The sequence below is a fragment of the Ovis canadensis genome, chromosome 25, assembly GCF_042477335.2.
Source record: "Ovis canadensis isolate MfBH-ARS-UI-01 breed Bighorn chromosome 25, ARS-UI_OviCan_v2, whole genome shotgun sequence".
NCBI classification, from domain to species: domain Eukaryota; kingdom Metazoa; phylum Chordata; class Mammalia; order Artiodactyla; family Bovidae; genus Ovis; species Ovis canadensis.
The window spans coordinates 19,073,904-19,095,016 of record NC_091269.1 but is presented as its reverse complement, the minus strand read 5'-3'; the positions used below and the strand labels follow the sequence as shown (position 1 = coordinate 19,095,016).

General features: G+C 44.4%; 2 protein-coding genes across 2 annotated transcripts in view; both read left to right on the top strand.

Annotated features, from left to right (window-relative positions):
* The window catches only part of ABCB10 (ATP binding cassette subfamily B member 10), a 34,061-nt gene extending 21,331 nt beyond the window's left edge, over positions 1-12,730 (top strand). Inside the window, exons 8-13 of the mRNA XM_069572578.1 lie at positions 428-637; positions 2,353-2,432; positions 3,561-3,741; positions 8,065-8,108; positions 10,101-10,135; positions 10,594-12,730. Coding sequence (XP_069428679.1) covers positions 428-637; positions 2,353-2,432; positions 3,561-3,741; positions 8,065-8,108; positions 10,101-10,135; positions 10,594-10,825 — 782 coding nt within the window. The 3' untranslated portion in view covers positions 10,826-12,730. The remainder of the gene's footprint in view (positions 1-427; positions 638-2,352; positions 2,433-3,560; positions 3,742-8,064; positions 8,109-10,100; positions 10,136-10,593) is intronic.
* A 4,887-nt stretch (positions 12,731-17,617) lies between these two features.
* The window catches only part of NUP133 (nucleoporin 133), a 55,838-nt gene continuing 52,342 nt past the window's right edge, over positions 17,618-21,113 (top strand). The window contains exons 1-2 of the mRNA XM_069572577.1: positions 17,618-18,253; positions 20,226-20,344. Of these exons, the coding sequence (XP_069428678.1) occupies positions 18,072-18,253; positions 20,226-20,344 (301 nt within the window). The 5' untranslated portion in view covers positions 17,618-18,071. The remainder of the gene's footprint in view (positions 18,254-20,225; positions 20,345-21,113) is intronic.

The following is a 21,113-nucleotide window of genomic DNA, read 5'->3' as shown; positions in this document are numbered from 1 at the left end:
TCTGAGGCTGTTGTGCAGCGCCTGCCTGTTCATCATCCTCTTAAAACAACTCGTTAGAGAAGGTGAGATAAACCCTGGATGGGGGGCCTGCAGAGGCAGCCCACAGGGAGCAGGCCACTGGACTCAGCCGGCAGCTCTTGGGTCGGAAGCTCCATCAGCTGCTGCTCGTATCAGTAGGACTGGGATGTGGACTTGGGCCTCTGAGGGCTGCGAGGCTCCAGCACAGTGGCCCGTGTGCTGTGCTGCTGGTGCAGAGCAGGCTCTTGGGGGGGGGGGGGACTCGGCTTCCTCCCGACTGCCTGAGAATTGCCTAGACTCCAGAGCTCACTGCGCTGGGCCGAGGCTGTGGTCAGGCTGGTGGGGCCCTGGGCTCAGCTGTGCACATGTGCTTGGCGCTGAGTGATTCGTGTCCCGTCTTACCTTTCAGAGGGGACTGTTTTGAATGAGAAAAGCTTCCAGGGTGCTTTGGAGTTCAAGAACGTGCATTTCGCCTATCCAGCTCGCCCAGAGGTGCCCATATTCCAGGATTTCAGCCTTTCTATCCCATCAGGATCTGTCACAGCTCTGGTTGGCCCAAGTGGTGCTGGCAAATCCACAGTGATTTCCCTCCTGCTGAGATTGTACGACCCTGCTTCTGGTGAGTGGTTCAGCGTGTTGTGGGACAGGGGCCTCTCTTGAGCCCTTCTACTCCTGAGCCTTGGGAGAGGGTCTGAGTGGGCAGAGGCTATGCATTGTATGAGTTCTGAGTGCCAGAGGGCCTGTTCCCAGGGAGGAAGTCCCTTCGACAGCGGTGTTACTTTTCGGGCTGTGAGCTCACCCAGGAGACCTGTCGGGCATGTCGTATCCTTTGCGTCCATCTCCTCATCTCCTGTGCACTGTCTTCTGCACCTGGAGCGGGGATCAGAAAGGTGCCTCCGTGGGGCGAGGATGGCAGCACGTGGAGAACACGCTGCCTGCACCGTCTGAGCTTGTGCAGGCGCCCGGGGCTCCTTGAAGCCCACCATCCCTCCCACACGGGGCCGGCCTGCAGACAGGGCACGTGGCTGTCAGTGAGCCACTCCTGTGCGGCTCCACTGACGCTCTCTTGAAGCAGTAGTTATTTTCTCATTTTGGTGTTTATTTTTAACTGCATTATAGCATCTTTTAGAGCAAAGAACACATTCTATTAATTGATATTTAACAGTTTTAGGTGCACACCATAATGATTCACTATGTGTATATATTGTGAAATGATCACACACTCATTAGTGTGATGTTAGTGTGTCGAGTTAACGTCCCTCACCACACGTAGTTGATATCCTGTTTTATATCAGAGTTTAGAGAAGATATTCTGTATGTGTTGGTTTATTTTTGGATTAAGGAAACATTGTTTCTCCACAAGAAAAAAACCATTGGTAAAATAAAAAATGAGTTTATTTATTTTTGGTCATGTGATTTGTGGGATTTTAGTTCCCCGACAAGGGATTGAACCTGGGCCCTCAGCAGTGAGAGATTGCAGTCCTAATTGCTGGACCACCAGGGAATTCCCTAAAATCATGAATTTAAAGAGTAGGTCATAGTCTTTTTGGTTAGAACACCGTGAGAGCTGGTTGTATGCCAGGTATTGATCTGATGTGCAAAACCACCAAGTGTGTTAGTGGACGTCATTACACTGTCTGCCTCTGGAATCACTGCCTGGACTTACCTTCTACTTGCTATAAAATTCTGAGCTTAGGAAATCCTAGCGAGAGGGATGCAAAACATTGAGTGGGTTTCTTCATCACAGTGAACAGATCAGGGAGAAAAGGAACTGTACTTCTATTCCTGCCTTGTGGAGCCTGTACCGAGCGCTTAGGCTTTCTAAGTCAATACCTCGGGTTTTTTGTAGGTGTCTGAAAAGTTATTTTGGGCTTGTGTAATTCCATATGCCTAACTGAGAGAGAATCGGATTTCTTGTGTTTACTGTCATCGTAATCAGGAGGCATGATTTCGTTCCCTCAGGGTGTAAAGGAAATTCTGTCAGCTGAGGTCAAAGAGTTGCATCTGATGGTGAAAGACTCTGCCCTCGTGGCAGTCAGACAGCAGACGCTTCTGCCTCTGCACTAACACCAGAGGGAAGGCAAGCTGGTGGGACGAGCGAGGTGGGCTGGTCATCCCCCCATCGCAGGGAGAGAGTAGGTGCGGATGATCCGAAGAGTCCCTTCCAGCTCTGAAAGTCACTGAAACCCGCTGGTTTTAGGTTCTGTTTGGAGATTTTGAGTATCTAATCTTGAAAAAACTGAGTCTGGAGTTTTGCCGCCAGATCCTGTCTGTGTTTGTATCAGTCACTGGCCGCATGGCGCCCACTGACCTCTTTCCCTTCTTCCCTGCAAGGAACAATCAGCCTTGATGGGCATGACATCCGAGAACTAAACCCAGTCTGGCTGAGATCCAAGATTGGGACAGTGAGTCAGGTAAGAGGAGAAGGGTCCGTTTTTATTACTCTTTCTTTTAAACTTGCTTTTGTCATTTGCTTTTCTCTTGGTCTTGAACCTTTCAAAAGAAAAGGAATGGATGTTTCTCAGATGTAGTAAACTAACCTCTTTGGGCAGGTTGTTTATGTTTGTAGTGCTGTTTCCTGAAGACCTTAAACATTTTAACCACTTGAAGCATTATCTTTTTCCAAAGGTAGAGACTGTCATTACTTGTAATGCAGGTAGTCTAGAAGATTGGGAAGAAAAAGATACAGCTTTTTAGCTTCTTTTGACTCTTTCTCAGTTCTCATTTTCATTAGTAGCCAGTCTACTGTTTTGCCTGAAGGGTTTCAGAGATAAGCAAGCAAAAACTATGCCAAGAGCCAGGTGCCCTTGCAAAGAGGTAGAGGATTTCAAGAACATTAATATGGTCTCTTTGATGAAGCTGTTTTCACAAGACCACTTAGTGCAGGGGTATTTTGACAAGCTATTTATATTTCTATTACGAACTTTTGTGCACAACAGACAAACCCAAGCCTTCCCCCACTCCTGGGCCTCTCTCTCCAGTGAACCTCCCCTCAGCCCCACTCCTCTGGGGACGGCTGGGGGCCAGTGATGGGCTTGGCTCGGGAGGGCAAGGCTCACAGCAGTGCCATCCTCAGTAAAGAGAGAGGAAGAAGCTGGGAGTTTATTAGCTTTTTAGGACAATTCCACAGACTAGTTCTCTGCAAATGCCACTTTCCCATCTGCTTTGTGTTTCAAGAAGTGACAGAAAGAGATGGATTCTCCCTTCGTCCTTGGAAGGCAGGCAGCTGGAGAACGCAGACGGGGTTGAGGTCTTCCTCGGGAAAGGGGACTTGCATTTACAGAGCATCTGCTGCGTGCAGGGTGAGGGCAGGATCCTGCAGTGGTGATCTTCAGATGGTGAAGTCATTCTACTCCTGCTAACATGTGAACTTGTTAGACACCGTGGGGTAAATTGATGGAGACTGAGAAAATAGAACCTCCCCCAAAAACCCAGTATATATTGTCTGGGAAAAGTTCTTAGATGTAAATATTGTACTAAGCTCCACTGTGTTACTGGCCTTTTGAAATATTCAGTAAGCGTGTTTTGTTTCCAATGTGTAGGAGCCAATTTTGTTTTCTTGCTCAATCGCGGAGAACATCGCATATGGTGCAGACGACCCCGCCTCAGTGACCACTGAGCAGATAGAGCAGGCAGCCGCTGTAGCCAATGCAGCTGCTTTCATCCGAAACTTCCCTCAAGGATTCAGCACTGTGGTCGGAGAAAAGGGCGTTCTCCTCTCAGGTGCGTTTTGTTACTCTTCGTCGCAAAACGTCTCTGCTCCAAAAAACTCTCCAAACATTTCCAATCGCAGTGTTATTTTTTAATTAGGCTTTTGTCCTTAGAGTTTATGAAATTAACATTTTTGTTTTCTCAGATCTCTTTTGTACGTGACAATTCCCCAATTCCCTTCGCTTTCCGCCCCAGAGGAGTTTCCAGGCTCCCACTGGATGTCCCGCTGGGCAGTGTTCAGCCACAGCTGCTTTTTCTCTTCTGAGAATAGATGTTTTACAATTCAAGATCCTTACAAGTGAGACGGATACTGGATGGCAGGATGACCTGTCCTGGGAGGCAGAGACTGAGTCAGAGCAGGTGTGCAGCTGGAGGAGATTGTGTGTAGACCTCAGGCTCACAGGCTTTTCTATAAAAGGCCAGAGAGTAGATGATTTAGGTGTGCAGGCTACATGTGGTCTCTGTCACATAGTCATCTTTTTTTTAAAAAAAACAACTCTTTTAAAATGTAATAACCACAGCGAGGCCCTGGTCCAGACCTGACCCAGGCAGAGTCCATCATGTCCTGTTCTGGACGGTGGGAGCTCTGGACAGTGGAGGTCTGGACAGTGGGAGCTCTGGATGGTGGGAGTTCTGGACGGTGGGAGCTCTGGACAGTGGGAGCTCTGGATGGTGGGAGCTTGCAGGCCTGTGGCACCATGGGACTCCAGTGGTGGGACTCCCTGCGATGTCAGCTCAGGCAGCGAGTCAGATCGCATTATGGAGGCCGAGTTAAGGCAGGGAAACAGAAACAGTTCTGTTGCTTTCAAGTGCAGAAGTGGGACCAATGAAGAGAGAAGTAAGTTCAGTTCAGTTCAGTCACTCAGTCATGCCCTACTCTTTGCAGCCCCATGGACTGCAGCCCGCCAGGCCTCCCTGTCCATCACTGACTCCCAGAGCTTGCCCAAACTCATGTCCATAGAGTCAGTGATGCCATCCAACCCTTTCATCCTCTGTCGTCCCCTTCTCCTGCCCTCAATCTTTCCCAGCATCAGGGTCTTTTCCAATGAGTCAGCTCTTCGCATCAGGTGGCCAAAGTGTTGGAGTTTCAGCTTCAGCATCAGTCCTTCCAGTGAACACCCAGGACTGATCTCTTTCAGAATGGACTGGTTGGATCTCCTTGCAGTCCATGGGACTCTCAAGAGTCTTCCAAACACCACAGTTCAAAAGCATCAATTCTCCAGCACTCAGCTTTCTTTATAGTCCAACTCTCACATCCATACATGACTACTGGAAAAACCATAGTCTTGACTAGATGGACCTTTGTTGATAAAGTAATGTCTCTGCTTTTTAATATGCTGTCTGGGTTGGTCATAGCTTTTCTTCCAAGGAGCAAGCTTCTTTTAATTTCATGGCTGCAATCACCATCTGCAGTGATTTTGGAGCCCCCCTCAAAAAATAGAGAAGTAAGATTTTGGTTAAACACAGTTCTGTTTTATTTTTATTACAAATATTGAGAAGCGCTTCCTTTCATGATGATCTTTGTCACTGGATCTGCACGAGCAGGGGCAGGAGGCCTCCAAGTCATAGTGAAGGCTGGAGCAGGAATCCTTTCCAACACTAAACTTTTTGCTTGAACTTAGGCTATGGATAGTTTAACACAAAAATGTTCTAAGATCATTGTGTACGATTTGTTAAAGCTATAGGCAGTAGATGAAAGCCTGCTTTTGACGGATGGGGTGAGTCATGGCCATAGAGCTGTTTCTGAGCCTCTGGGACACCGTGTGCTCGGGCAGGATGCTGGGAACTGACAGAGACGGAGGCGCAGAACTGGGAGGGCCTGTGCTGTGCCTACTGGTGCCTGCTCCCTGGGGGCAGAGTCTGTGTGTCCTTCCCTTCACCAGGGTTCCCAGGCTCTGTCTCCCAGGGAAGTAACCGAAGGTTTCAGCCCACTGTGGAGGAAGGGGTGGGCTTCTAGCAACAGACGCCCTGTGTGCTCATTGGCACCTGGGATTTTCAGAGCTGACTAAAGCCCTCAGTGGCCGCTCTGCCCACCCACACTGAGCATTCGGATCCCCACCAACCAGAGAGGTTCAGATAGAAAGGGTTTTTCCTCCCTCCCTCATTGTGAGGATGGGATTGCCTGGTTGAGGACAGCTTTCAGCAATACCATTCATTTCAGTTTGAACGATTAAACTTCTTTTAGATGAAATAAGTATATTCAGCCAATAAAATTCATTTCCAAGAATGGAACTGAGTCTACTCACATGATGAACTCAGTTAGGAGTGAGTTGTGTCCTGCTGTGAGACTCTGTCAGCCTTAAGCCAGTGGCCCTGGGGGAGAGGTGAGGGCCAGTGGGACAGCAGTGAGGGGCGGAGCCACCGCTTCCTGTCCTTCCGCATCTCCCCGGCTCACCCCGCCCGCTTTGTCTGGCAGACTTAGAGCTGACAGGCAGAGCAGGGGGTGCTGGAGTGGCTGCTCTCTCACGCCCGCCTTCTCACGCGTGCACAGGCTGCCGCACGGGCGAGCTGCTCCCTGGGCTGGGAGAGAGAGCCGGCGAGAGTGGGAGCACAGGGCCAGGCTCCAGGCAAGCACGAGCGTTACCATTCCAGCTGCCTCAGCTCTCATCCAGTTCACGCACTGCTGTGAACCCCAGCTCTCCTGAGTTTCCTCTTCCTTTCCTACTGCAAGAGACACTCTACTGGGGGGAGGGGAGAGCAAACGTGTGTGGTGATAAGCACAGCCCATGCACAGTCCAGCAATACGTGAACCGGGAACTTCCAGATATTCCAGCTGATTTTCCAAAAGGCAGAGGAACCAGAGATCAAATTGCCAGCATCCTCTGGATCATCAAAAAGGCAAGAGAGTTCCAGAAAAATATCTGTTTCTGCTTTAATGACCATGTCAAAGCCTTTGACTGTGTGGATCACAATAAACTGTGGAAAATTCTGAAAGAGATGGGAATAACAGACCACCTGACCTGCCTCTTAAGAAACCTGTATGCAGGTCAGGAAGCAACAGTTAGAACTGGACATGGAATAACAGACTGGTTCCAAATAGGAAAAGGAGTACGTCAAGGCTGTATATTGTCACCCTGCTTATTTAACTTATATGCAGAGTACATCATGAGAAAGGCTGGGCTGGAAGAAGCACAAGCTGGAATCAAGACTGTCGGGAGAGAAATCAATAACCTCAGATATGCAGATGACACCGCCCTTATGGCAGAAAGTGAAGAGGAACTAAAAAGCCTCTTGATGAAAGTGAAAGAGGAGAGTGAGAAAGTTGGCTTAAAGCTCAACATTTAGAAAACGAAGATCATGGCATCCGGTCCCATCACTTCATGAGAAATAGATGGGGAAACAGTGGCTGACTTTCTTTTTGGGGCTCCAAAATCACTGCAGGTAGTAATTGCAGCCATGAAATTAAAAGACACTTACTCCTTGGAAGGAAAGTTATGACCAACCTAGACAGAATATTGAAAAGCAGAGACATTACTTGGCCAACAAAGGTCCACCTAGTCAAGGCTGTTCATTTTCCAATAGTCATGTATGGATGTGAGAGTTAGACTATAAAGAAAGCTGAGCACCGAAGAATTGATGCTTTTGAACTATGGTGTTTAGAAGGCTCTTGAGAGTCCCTTGGACTGCAAGGAGATCCAACCAGTCCATCCTAAAGGAGATCAGTCCTGGGTGTTCATTGGAAGGACTGATGTTTAAGCAGCTGAAACTCCAATACTTTGGCCACCTGATGCGAAGAGCTGACTCAGTTGAAAAGACCCTGATTCTGGGAAAGATTGAGGGCAGGAGGAGAAGGGGACGACAGAGGATGAGATGGTTGGATGGCATCACCGACTCAATGGACATGAGTTTGGGTAAATTCCGGGAGTTGGTGATGGACAGGGAGGCCTGGCGTGCTGTGGTTCATGGGGTTGCAAAGAGTGAGACACGACTGAGCGACTGAACTGAACTGAATGCCCAGTGCAGACCTCGGCAGTGCAGTGACCAGCTGTGGGGCCTCCTACAGGGTGTTCATGGCACAATCTTTCATCTGTGAAAAGGGAATCATTATAGAATCTACCTCACAGGCTTGTTTTTGAGATGAAATGAAATAATATGTGTAATGCATTTAGGAAATGCCTGGCACATAGGAATCCCTCAGTGTTAGCCATGATAATAATTCTTATTATTAATCTTTAGAGTGATGAGGAAATAATATATTTCAAACATAGGTTTCTGTTCTCTCATCTATCTCAACTTGATACCTTCAAATTGCCACGTGGTATATCAGTAAAGCCTGTTACCAAGAATTTTTGTTAAGACCATCAGTTTAAAGTCTATGTATGTTGTCATTGTCAGGTGGGCAGAAGCAGCGAATTGCAATTGCCCGTGCTCTGCTTAAGGTAAGCCTGAAGCCACTTGGTTGGGGGTTTGGGGCATTGTTCTTAACTAGGGACCTTGTAATTAGTAATGCACAATTTTTCTCATTCTTTCTTTTTGGAGGAGGTGGGTAGGTATATTGCTGACAGCTCTGGTGAAAGATGAGTTGGGAATTCCAGTGACTGTGTTCAGATTTAACAAGTATTTCTTGGGTATTAGGAGCTCAGTACAGTGCTGGAATTATCAGAGGGAGAAAAGTTTATCACATAGATCTTCCATCAAGTAGCATACTGAGTATTAAAACAGAATGTCTGTATGTGTGTAACTGAGTCACTTTGCTGTACAGCAGAGATTTGTACAACATTGTGAATCAACTGTACTTCAATTAAAAAAATACTAAAATTAAAGACGCATACAGTCTCTAACTGGAGAAACAGTAATTATATCAAAATACCAAAACAGCACAAGTATACTTACTTTCATTGTGTTTAACAACCTGCTCCACTGAGTCTTGGGCTTCCCTGGTGGCTCAGTGGTAAAGAATCTGCCTGCCAGTGCAGAAGATGCAAGAGGCCCAGGTTCAGTCCCTGGTTTGGAAAGATGCCCTGGAGGAGGACGTGCTAAACCACTCCAGCATTCTTGCCTGGAGAATCGCAGGGACAGAGGAGCCTGGCGGGCTGCAGTCCCTGGGATCACAAAGGACACGACTGAGAATGAGCACAACAAACTGAGTGGTACTGACTTGAGATGCTTACACAAGACTCCTGAGAGGAACCGGAAAAGCTGAAATTCATAGGCATTGGCATACTTTAGGAAATGATGGCCTTCTCCTTTGTTAGATAAGTACTCTCCTCAGATTTAAAAGTGATTAAAAAAAACAGCTTTACTGAAGCATGATTCACATATCATAAAACTGAGTAGTTTTAAATGTACTTTTCAGTGACTTTTAGTAAATTTACAGAGTTGTGCAACCATCATAATCCAGTTTTAGAACATTTCTATCACCTTTATGCGCCTGAGCAACCTTCCTGCATTCCCAGCCCCACCTGCCAATAATCTGCTTTCACTTTGTCTCGATTTGCCTTTCTGGACGTTTCGGGTAAATGAAATCAGACAGTGGTCTTCTGCTTCTAGCCTCCTTTCCTAGTATAGCTTCTGAGAGTCCTCCATGTTGCAGCCGTATCAGTGCTTTACTCCTTTCCAGCCCTTCGTATGGACAGACCACAATTTGTCTATCACTCAGAGGTTAATGAACACGAGTTATTTCTGGTTTAGGGCTGTTAGAAATAGCACTGCTCTGAATGGTGTACAAGTTTTTATGTGGTTATGTTTTCATTTCTTGTAGATAGATTCCTAGGCAAGGCTAGAATTTATCTGTTATATACATTGGCTGACTCTTCTTTCTTTTCAGTTTTGTGTGTACTGCTCCCAACTAAACTCCAAGAGGACCCTGAGAGTTAGACTATCTGACTCACTTTAGAGCCTCATCTAATACTTTTAGTTGTTTCACCTGCAGAATAAAGCTGCACGGTTCATTGATCACTGTGATAATGGTTTAAAGTAATCTCTAACTCTTCATTTACGAGCTCATCTCAAGCACATATGAACTATTTTTCATCCTTCGTAGACGCTGTATTGTGGTAGAATTCACACGCTATGTAGTTCACTCATGCACGGCATATAGGTCAGTGTCTGTGTATTCAGAGTTTTGCATCCATCACTGTAATCAGTTTCAGAACCTTTTCTTCATTGCCCAAATAACATTCGCACATACCCACCCACCTTATTTCCCCATTTACCCCAACCCCAGGTGACCACACATCTGCCCCTACAGATGTGCCTGTTCTGGACATCTCCTGTAAATGGACTTTTATGTCCAGCTCCTTTCATTAGGGTGTTTTCAGGGGTCATCCATGTTGTATCATGTATCAATACTTTATTTCTTTTTATTCCTGAGAGTTATTTTTTTCTAATAAAATTATATCTTTCTTATCTTTTTAATGTTTTTCCTTCAGAATCCCAAAATTCTTCTCCTAGATGAAGCAACCAGGTGAGGATATTTTAATGTGTAATTATATTAAATCAAATTCTTTCTTTATTACAAACTTACTTCTGTATTTCAAGTGACGTGGCTGAGAATACCTTACACTTTAAAGGGATGGGATATGAATTAATCATGTCAGTTGGGAGGCAGGGAACAGGATGAATTGTGAGTTGAGGGTTCTAGGTCCAATTCAGACCTTTGTGATGAATCCTTCATCACTTATCAGCAGATGTGAAAAATCCTTTTTAACTTACATGGCAGTTCTCTGGAGATCAAGGGTTCAGAGCTTCTTTTCTTGATAGTAACTTTATAAAAGTGAAACAGTTGACCCAGGGAGTTGTAGTTTTGATCACAGTAGAGGTTAGCTGCTTGTGAGGGGCTCACGTATGTGTACCGGGAAACACATGCATGAACAGTGTGCATGGCCCTGACACCTTTGCCTTCCTGTGGGCTCTCCTCTTTAGTGCACTGGATGCTGAGAATGAGCACCTCGTACAGCAAGCTCTAGACCGACTGATGGAAGGAAGGACAGTGTTCATCATTGCCCACCGTCTGTCCACGATTAAGAACGCCAACGTGGTAGCTGTCCTTGACCAGGGGAGAATCATCGAGTGTGGGAAACATGAAGAGCTGCTTTTGAAACCAGATGGGATGTACAGGAAATTAATGAACAAACAGAGTTTTATTTCAGCATAAAGAAGCAATTACTGGTATGAGGTTTTAAAGCGAAGCTGCGCTACAAGGGGAATAAAAACTCAGACTGTATGAAATCTGGAAATCAGACTTCAAGTCATTTGAAATCTGCCTATTTTTTCCAAAGTTTGTAAAATACTTTTGAGATGGATCTGTTCTGAAGACCTTTTTATTCAGAATTTTAATAATTATAACTTTCTAAATGGTCTAGAGCACTGATATTATTTTCAGGTTTTGTATTTTATCTTAGAATATTTTGATTAATAGAGCATGGCACCTCATTTTCTTTTATCTGCTGTCATAAATTGAAGCTGTTGTCATATGACAACTTTTAAAAGGGAATTACAAATAAAAAGCCTAATTATTTTAGGCCAGTTCACCAATCACTGTGTAATCTCTTGGTAGTACTCTGCCTACTTTGGGTTTCATCTTACCAGGTAGCATGAGAGATGGTGAAAAATATAACCCTTTATTTTATCCTGCTAATCTCATAAAGCAAACTGTATTGTTCAATTGCCAGTCATGTCCGACTCTTTGCAACCCCATGAACTTCAGCACGGCAGGCTTCCCTGTCTTTCACCGTCTCCTGGAGTTCGCTCAAACTCACGTCCATTGAGTCGGTGATGCCATCCAACCATCTCATCCTCTGTTGTCCCCTTCTCCTCCTGCCCTCTATCTTTCCCAGCATCAGGGTCTTTTCCAATGAGTCAGCTGTTCGCATCAGGTGGCCAAAGTATTGGAGCTTCAGCTTCAGCACTAGTCCTTCCAATGAATATTCAGGACTGATTTCTTTTAGGAAATATATATATACAGAAATAGGTAATGTCACATGGCAAGGAGGGGTCATTTATATTCCCTGTCTCCTCTGTCTTCAAAGGGATGAAAGTATAGGAATATGTGTTCCTTTGGGCTGAGACTGTTTGCATGTGTGCAGTTTTTCGCACTTTTGGCACTTGAGAGCCTGATGAATTTTAAAAAGGGAAGAAGCCCCATCCTTTGAATATGTGAACTCTGTTTTCATTATTCGTGTATTTGGGAAGTGAGGCGTGAACTGCCAGGTATTATCAAAAAAGATGTGATTTTACACTTAGGTTGTCTGTAGGCATGTATCTTGAAAATTATCTTTTAAGAGTTTATAATTCCTATTCAAATTTTACAGTGTTTTTTCAGTTAAATAGTTATGAAATTTCATTCAGTGAGGCTAAATTCCAAAATTATTAATATAGCTGTAATTTCAATCTTAAAACATTTGAAGGAAGCTTATACATTCTACAAAATGTCAAAAACCTTAAGAACTTTTCACCCTCTGAAAAGAGGATATAATTAACCATCTTTCTTTTATTTGTTGTTACAGTTAAAGCTAAACTTCTCAAAAATTCCTCCAGCAATGTTTTGAGCATTGCTTTGGATTTGTTGTATTCATATCAGCACTGTTAAGTTGCCGTTCCCTCAAGAAAAAGTACTTTTTCTGTAACGATAATGTCAGAACCTAAGAAGTAACAATGTTGATATGACTAAAAAGGAAGTTTTCTCACGTCCTAAGTATTGTGATTAGCTTCCTGATTATACTGGGAGAAACCACTATTTCCTGATAAGCATGGAGCATCACCTTTTATTCTACATAAGGGAATTCATTAATGAATTCAGTGAATAAATGAACTCTGCTTTTTGAGTTTAAACAGTACCTCTGTGACAGTCACCTTTAACCAGCTTTACTCTTGTTCTTCATGGTTTACCACTGTGGTGGTATTCTCAAAAAGCAGACAAAACACAACTACAAGGTTGGATCTGAAGGAAAGCTCTTTGTGCCATAGAAGTATTTACAAATTGAATGTGATCATTATATTTTATTTTCTAATACAAGGTATTCCCTTTTATATCATGGATTAAAATTTATAGTGAACTTTATCTGTGTTTGTCATTTCTTGTAAAACTTTTTACTACATTCAGTTTCTTACTAGAATATATAAAGATTCAGGACTAAACAAACATTACACACCTAGGAAAGTGAGAGTAATTATAAGTTCCATTCCTTTCGTCCTGATCTTTTTAAAAATTTTTACTTACTTATTTCTGGCTGTGCTGGGCTTTCGTCGCTGTACATGGGCTTTCTGTAGTTGAGACTAGCTGGGGGCTACTCTCTGGTTTGGCTCTGGGGCTTCTCAAGGGCTGACCCTGTGGGCTCAGTAGTTGTGGTACAGGGGCGTAGTTGCCCCTTGGCCTGTGGAATCTTCCCAGACCGGAGATCAAAAGTGTCCCATGCATTCGCAGGCAGATTCTTTAAGATTTTTAATGTCCTCACTTGTTATTTATAAACATTGGTTAGTTGCTTCAGCACAGTCAGGGAGCATCTCCTGCCATGTGTCAGACAAGGAACTGTGCTGTAGAACTGGTGACAGATGAGTGAGGTGTAGTGTCTGCCCTCTAGAAGCTTCCAGTGTAGAAGGAGCCGTCAGGTATATAAAAAAATTAATTACGAGAAAACAGTCACAACGCCTCTGTGACATTTAGCCAAGATAGAGTTTGGTGCCACTCTTTCTTTCCAGAGTGCACATGTGACCACATTGTTTACTTGGACAGCCCTGTAATTTAAATAAATACCTATCACTATTCCCAGATGAGGATGAAAGCACAGGCAGGCTGTGCACTGATGCAGCCAGCCTTGCTGCTGCGTACAGGACGATGCCAGAAAAATGGGCAGGGCTGGCAGGGGGACCATCACCACGACATGGGAAACCCTTGTCATTGTGTGTGCATGAGGAGCCACTGGAGGCCATGCAACGCGTGTAGGCAATATAAAGATGAGCAGAAAGCAAGCTTGATCTATGGGAAAACCTCCATGTGGAGATAAAATCTCACACTAATGAACCGAGTGCTTTGTTGTCCGCTCATCCAGGCTCCTCTCGCTGCAATGTCTCTAACCTTGGACCTTGCTGCTTCCCATGAAATAATCACAAATTAAACCATTATAGGCTATGCCCTGTATTTGGACCTTTATAAAGTAGGGCTATACTTAAGAACTCCACTTAAGCTCCATTTTTCCATAAAGTGCCAAAGCTGTTAGAAAATAAATGAAAACAAATGTAAATGTCACAAAACATGAAGTATATTAGTGAAGGAAGTTTGTGGAAACTGCATTGTAAATGTTTGTTTGGGGATGTTTTTGTATGTTTTTACATCTGAGGCATTGTCGGGCTTAGCTGGTAATCTCCATTCAGCTCACTCAATAAACATTTACGGAGCATCTTCTGTTAAGCTCTGTGCTAGTGGTGGCTGGGCCTTCCTCAGGGAGTTGGTGCTAGTGGTCTACAGCTGCGACCTCTTACCTGTTTTATATGGCCTGCGAAGCTAACGAGGGTTTTTACAGTTTTAAATGGTTTTTAAAAGTTCATAACACTTGAAATTTACATGAAATTCAAATTTCAGTGTTCATAAGTTGTTTTATTGGGGCGCAGCCATACTTACTTGGCAAGAGGCTGCAAGCCAGGGACTTTTCCTCTCTGTCCCTTGACAGAAAGAGTTTGCAGCCCCCAGAACTGATGATAACAACACATGTTCTTCACTGCTTGAAGGATGTTTAAACTATGCTGAAATTTAGTTATTTCAAAAAATTCCCTTGCCACTAGATGAGACTAAAGGGAAGCGTTGGAAATGATTGCGTGTGTACATGCTCAATGGTGTCCGACTCTTTGTGACCCTATGGTCTGTAGTCCGCCAGGCTTCCGTGGGATTCTCCAGGCAAGAATACTGGGATGGGCGGTCATGTCCTCCTCCAGGGGATCTTTCCCACCCAGCGATCAAACCCATGGCTCCTGTGTCTCCTGCATTGCCGGTGATTTTTACCGCTGAGCCCTGGATAATATCCACGATAAGTTCATCACTGTGCCCCTAACTTCCCAGTTGAAGAGGATCATAATTACTGTGTTGCTGAAAACAGAATTCTGACAGTCATACCACATCTGCAGGAAATGATCCTGACTGCTTTCCTGTTGATGGCTGCAGTAATGAGTTCTGCATCAATCAGTTTGGTCCTCATTGAAAGAGCTGTGTTTTAGGAAGCTGGACAGAGGGAGGCACATGTAGGTTGAGCATCTCATACACACACACATACTGCACTTGTGAGGGATTTTTCTTTTTATTTTAATAAAACAAAAAAGGACTTATATTGGACATATTAATTTTTAACCAACCTGTTTTTAAATTTGATGACAATATTTCCCTACATTTTTAAGTATTCATTACACACAGCCATGTGTTCTTTTTAACCTATAGCATTCTATAATGTTAGTATATTATAAATCTATTGTTAGATTTATCTTTCTATATTCTCTGCTGTCCTAAACAATGCTGCCTATATATCTTTGTTATTTTTTCAAATTTCTAAAAGTGTACACTATTTGATTTTGCAGTTTTTTTGACATCTTCAAATGTAGTGATATTTCTATTCTCTAATTCTCACAAGTGGGCACTACTAGCAACTTAACAGAGACTCAAAAAGGTGACAGAGATAGTAGAGAGAAAAGGTGGGGATTTGAGACAAGTCTTATTTAATTCCAGAGTCTATACATTCTCTTAATTACTGTTTTCCTTGTTTAGTCGCTAAACTGTATCCAACTCTTTTGTGACCCCATGGACTGTAGCCGGCCAGGCTCATCTGTCCATGGGATTTCCCAGGCTGGAGTGGGTTGCCATTTACTTCTCCAGGGGATCTTCCCAACCCAGGGATCAAACCAGAGTCTCCTGCATTGACAGGTAGGTGGATTCTTTACCACTGGGCAACCAGGGAAAGCCCTCTCAATCACCACACAGTAGTTACCCAAATGTCCTAAGACAAAAAAAAAAAAAAATGTCCCAAGACAGACGTCTCCATAACACCTGGGAATGCAAATGTTAGAAATGCAGATTCTCAGCCCTCAGCCCAATGAGTCAGACACCGAGGTGGGGCTCAGCTGTCCAGCTTAACCAGCCCTCTAGGTGGTGCTTAGGCTGGAGAGGCCTTTGCACTACACCATTCTTCCTCTGGACTTCTAAAGTGGCTACACTAGATAAAGTTAGGTGAAAAGATAAATAGGGAAATGGCAGCACTAGGGAGGGAGAAACAAGCACCTCGCTGGCTGCCCCAAGGTATGTGTGCTGCACATCTGTTCTACTCTCCTTCTTCACTATTTCCTCTAGGAGGTGGGCCCTCCCACCAAGGCGACTGTCCTAGTGTTCTCCTTCACATTCTGGCCTCCTCACACTGAGGTCAGGGCACTTCCATTCCCAGCTGTTCCCTCCTTCTGGGTGGCCTTGAGTTGGTTGTGTCTCCTGATCCAGAGACATGGCCTAGTGACCCCTTCTTTTCTTGGCCCATTTGTTCTTAGCAGCCTCAGGGCTCTATACAATCTCTAACAATCCTTTATTAAACTCTACCCAGCTTGAGAGTGCTATCTGTTTCCTTTAGGATCCTGTTTGATAGTCTACAAGGCCCTTCCCAGGCCCTCATTTCTCCAGATTCCTCCACTTTTAGTCACTTGTCATTGGTTGGTTTGTCTAAAGACCCTGGAATATACCAGGCTCTTTGCTGCTTCTGGTCCTTTGCCAGAGGATCCACTGCTTCAAATACTCTTCCTCTTTTTTAGCCTGGCTGAGGGCACGTCTCAGCAGAGATGTCCTTTTCTCCCAGAGGCCTTTGTAGATCTTCCTCCAAAGTCAGATACCCAGTCTTTCTCTGTCAGACACCCTCCTCTTTTCTTTCATACACAGTTGTACACATATCAACTCGTGGTTGTGTAAATAAATTTGTGTTCATTTGTTTAGGACCTGTCTTTCTCAATGGCCTGTGATCTCCATGAGGGCAGGGCCCACGTCTGCTTTGTTTACAGTTAGAAAACTTAGCACTTAGCATACAGGCTGGCACATGGAAGGCAGTCAATAAGAATGAGTGAGTAACTGTCTATTCACCATCCTCCAACAGTCATACATCTGATACTCCATGTCAAGTCACATAGTATGGGACAATGCAACAGCCTGGGCTTACTGAAATTATCGTTCAATACGCACCTCAGCTAGCTGGGGGTCAGTATCCTGTGTTTTCATAGCCTGAGTTTCCTCAGGGCTCACCAGCTCACATGGTGGTGGCAATCACTGATGACTATGACATCCTTTGTTTACTTATATGGCAGGCAATATTCCACTTAGCAGCTGTAGTGTGGAAGGACAGTGTTGAAGACCATCCAGAGGCGAGAAGACCCAAAAGAAGGCAAAAGGATAAAAAAGAGGGAAGTGTGAGCACTTTAACCAGGGCAAAGGCAATGCAGATGTGGTTTCTACTAGAGATGCTCAGGAGTACAGTGTCCCAGGTCCTACAGTGGAGGAAAGTGTGAAGGATGAATCTAGGATAGAGCTCTTCTTTTTGCTCTGGCCAACTAACCAATTTTATCTAACGGGCCAGAGGTGGTAGTGAAACAGGAGTCCTAAAGAAAACCTGAATTCAGCTTTTAATGAGTAGATTGTGAGGCATGCGCAAGACATCCAGGTGAAAGCGGTCCACTAGGGCTGTCAGAAGCCTATGGTTTTTTATCAGGACCTGCTGGAGATACAGCCTTGTTATGTCACTAGCATGAAGGAGAAATGACAAATCTAGGGAATAACATCTAAAACACTAAATGTGAAACCAGTGTCAGCTTTACAGTTTTTCTCCCTTATTTTGGGCAAGGGAATGAACTCTTTTCATTTCCCAAGAGGTTCAGGAAGGACCAGCGTGCCGGGGCTTTGCGTTTCAGCTACTAGAGGGGCAGCCCCGCCCTCCAGACCAGAGAAGAGCCCGTGCTTTTCCAGTTTCACTTCCCTGGAAACTCTGGACTCTATCCCCTCCACTGTTCCGCTCCAGGGCCTCTCGCTCAGGCTCCCTCTCAACTTCGAGGGTCCGCAGCTTCCACCACGTCCCACGGCTCGGCGGTCTCCTTTACATCATGAAAGCGCGCCCCATTCCGGTTTCTCCTGCTGGCCCGGCCAAGCCTCGGTAGTCAGCACTGCACCTCCATGTCACCACAGCGCACCCTACCTCTCAATTTTTCCTGAGGTCTCGACCACGCCCCGAGGCTCGCGCAGAGCTGGACGTCATCACAGCGCACCACACAGCCTGGCGCTGCTCTTTGACGTCTTAATCGCGCGCCCTCCCGCCCATCAGGTGTTCGAGCTCCGCGCGCGGGCTGCGCTTTAGCCCCACGGCTTGAACGTGCGCTGTTTGTTGCCTGTCCTTTCGGTCATGTTCCCGGCAGTCTCCTCTCCGCGGACCCCGGGGACGGGAACTCGAAGAGGCCCCCTGGGCGGAGGCGGGCCGGGCTCCACGCCCCGGGCGACCAGCAGGAAGGGTCTGACCCTGGCGTCTTCTGTCAGCTCCCCCGTGCTCTTCTCTCCGGCCGGCCGTCGGAGCTCCCTGAGCTCGCGGTGAGTGGTCATCCTGGGTTGGGTTTGGCGACTCACAGGCTCACGGGCCTCCAGAAGACACGGAACCAGGGACGGCGAGGGACGCAAGTGTTGGACAAATAGACATCCGTCACCCTTGCGTGTGATTTATTTCAGCCTTGCGTTGATTAATTCGTCAATTGAGTCTTTGCTTCACACGCTTTGCATGGATTTACCGTTGTGTAGAGGTGGAGTAAGCTCCGGGAGTTGGGGATAGTCAGGGAAGCCTGGCGTGCTGCAGTCCATGGGGTGGCAAAGAGTCGGGTACGACTGACTGAGCGACTGAACTGAACTGAACTGAATTGAGAGGTGGAGAGGGGCTGCCCAGGTGGCTCAGCGGTAGAGAGTCTGCCTGACAAGCAGGAGACGCGAGTTCGATCCCTGAGTCAGGAAGATCCCCTGGAGAAGGAAATGACAACCCACGCCAGTTTTCTTGCCTGGAAAATTCCATGGTCCGAGGAGCCTGGGGGGCTACAGTCCATGGGGTTTCAGAGTCCAGCACGACTTAGCAACTAAACAACAACGGAGGTGTTGAATTAGAATCTGGTGATTAGAATCAGGTGGTTACCTGCCTTGGTCTTATTACCCCTGTGATCTGGTGTAGGTCACACATGATCTCTTCATCTGCGAAATGGCAGTAATGAACCTAATCTGAGCCTGCCAAAGGAGTCAAAATAAAATGCCACGATGCAGATGTAAAGTGATGGTGGCAATGAAGGGCTCAAACCCTGTAGAATCGTATTTGCCTAACATACTAACTCCCTGTTAACATCTGCTGATTGGTAATTAAAGGGATTTTAGCTACAGAAGTTAACTCTGCAGCAGAATTAATAGGGGAAAGACTTTCCATAAGCAACGAAATAAGAATAGTTATGTTACCAAATAAAAGTGTGGCACACCAGTGCACATCACTTGTGAGACCACGCTCTGCATCTCCCCTTTCATTGTTAATCTAGAAGTACCTATGTTTCTTGAGTGGTTCCCTTTGAATTCGTCTATCAAAAATGAATTTGCCTCTGTAAGAAAATGGTAATATTGAGTCTTGAACTCATATTTAAAACTTATGTATAGAAAATTGCAATATTTTAAAGGAGAAATGATTTTTAAAGAATAATACCTTCTATTCCTTGACATTTGTACAGTGCTCTTCAAATGGTGATCTTGTGATTGTTTTCTACTCCTTTTGACAAAAGTCAGTGAATAAAAGTCATACTTTGTTTTCATCTTTTTATTTTAATTTCTTCTTAACTTTTGGTGATCAACTCAAAGAACCGTTGTTATATTCAGTCAGAAATAATGCTGTCAACCACTCTGTATGTGAACTCATTTAATGATAAGATCCTATGATAAGAGAATAACTTTTATATTGATATATTTATACTTTTTCTGAATGTTAAGGTGAGAAGGAAATATAATCTTTACTGCTGTATCTGTTATTGAAGAAGAGGTAACAGCAGATACTCATGACCCCACTTAATTTCTTGATTTTGATGGTATATCTGGTAAAATCTTATATTTCTAGATTTGATGAGAGCTTAAAGATAATGTAACCCAATGTTTGTAAAACTTTTTGACCATAGAGTATAATAAACTGGGCTCTATATTCTATTTTGTTTTTCAAAAATGTTGAATGAAACCCTCAAAATGACCTATAATTTGAAAAATACTGATTTAGTCCAACCTTCTTATTTCACAATTAAGGAAACAGAATTATAAAGAGTTTAATGCATCTAATTACTGAAGCATGAGAATTGAAGCCAGATTCTGTTAGGTTTTTTTTTTTAAATGAAAAATACATTTACACAGTATACATGAGCCAGAGTTTTTCACTATTAAGCTTCATCTTTGTTTATCAAAGATTTTCTCTTCATTGTGAAAATATATACATAACATTATAATGAATAATGGAAAAATTTTAAGTTATGAGTAAAATAATATGGTCTCATTTCTTTAGAGGAACACCTACGCGAATATTCCCACACCACTCCATAACTGAGTCTGTGAACTATGATGTGAAAACATTTGGATCTTCTCTCCCTGTTAAAGTCATTGAAGCCTTAACGTTGACTGAAGGTGGGTGTCATTTTCCATTTGTCTCTATTAGCAATTCAAATGAAGCCTAGGTCTGGCGTGAAGATAGAAATCTGTGCTTTCTCTGGTCACCTGGTAAAGAGTGACAATGCAGAAGACCCCGGTTCGATTCCTGAGTTGGGAATATCTGCTGGTGAAGGGGTAGGCTACCCACTCCAGTATTCTTGGGCTTCCCTTGTGGCTTTGCTGGTAAAGAATCTGCCTGCAATGCAGGAAACATGGGTTCAATCCCTGGGTTGGGAAGATTCCTTGGAGAAATGAACAGCTACCCTCTCCAGTATTCTGGCCTGGAGAATTCCATGCACTGTATAGTCTATGGAGTCACAAAGATTGAGACATGCCTGAGCAACTTTCACTTTACTTCACTGGTGTACCTTCACTTCCCTGGGGAGAAATAGTTGACTTATTTGGTTTTTCATTGTGTTTGAGAAATATAACAAATTTGGGAAGCAGAATGAGCTCATTTTAGCACAATCAAAATAAGTATTTATGGTTGTACATACTGTGTATGCAAAACTCAGTCCAATTTCAAAAGTTGTTTGAGTATATGAAGTTTAGCTTTCTAAAAATATCCAAAAACTACTGCCCTACCGCCTCACATTATTGGGTTTAATAATGCAATAGAGTGAAGTCTTACCTCCATTTTGGATCTGTGTAGTACCCCAGAAGCTGTATGCATAATTTTTTTTTTTTACCTTTCATGCTCACTTTTATTTTCCTTTTTCCTTCTCACCTAAGAGCTTTTCCACCC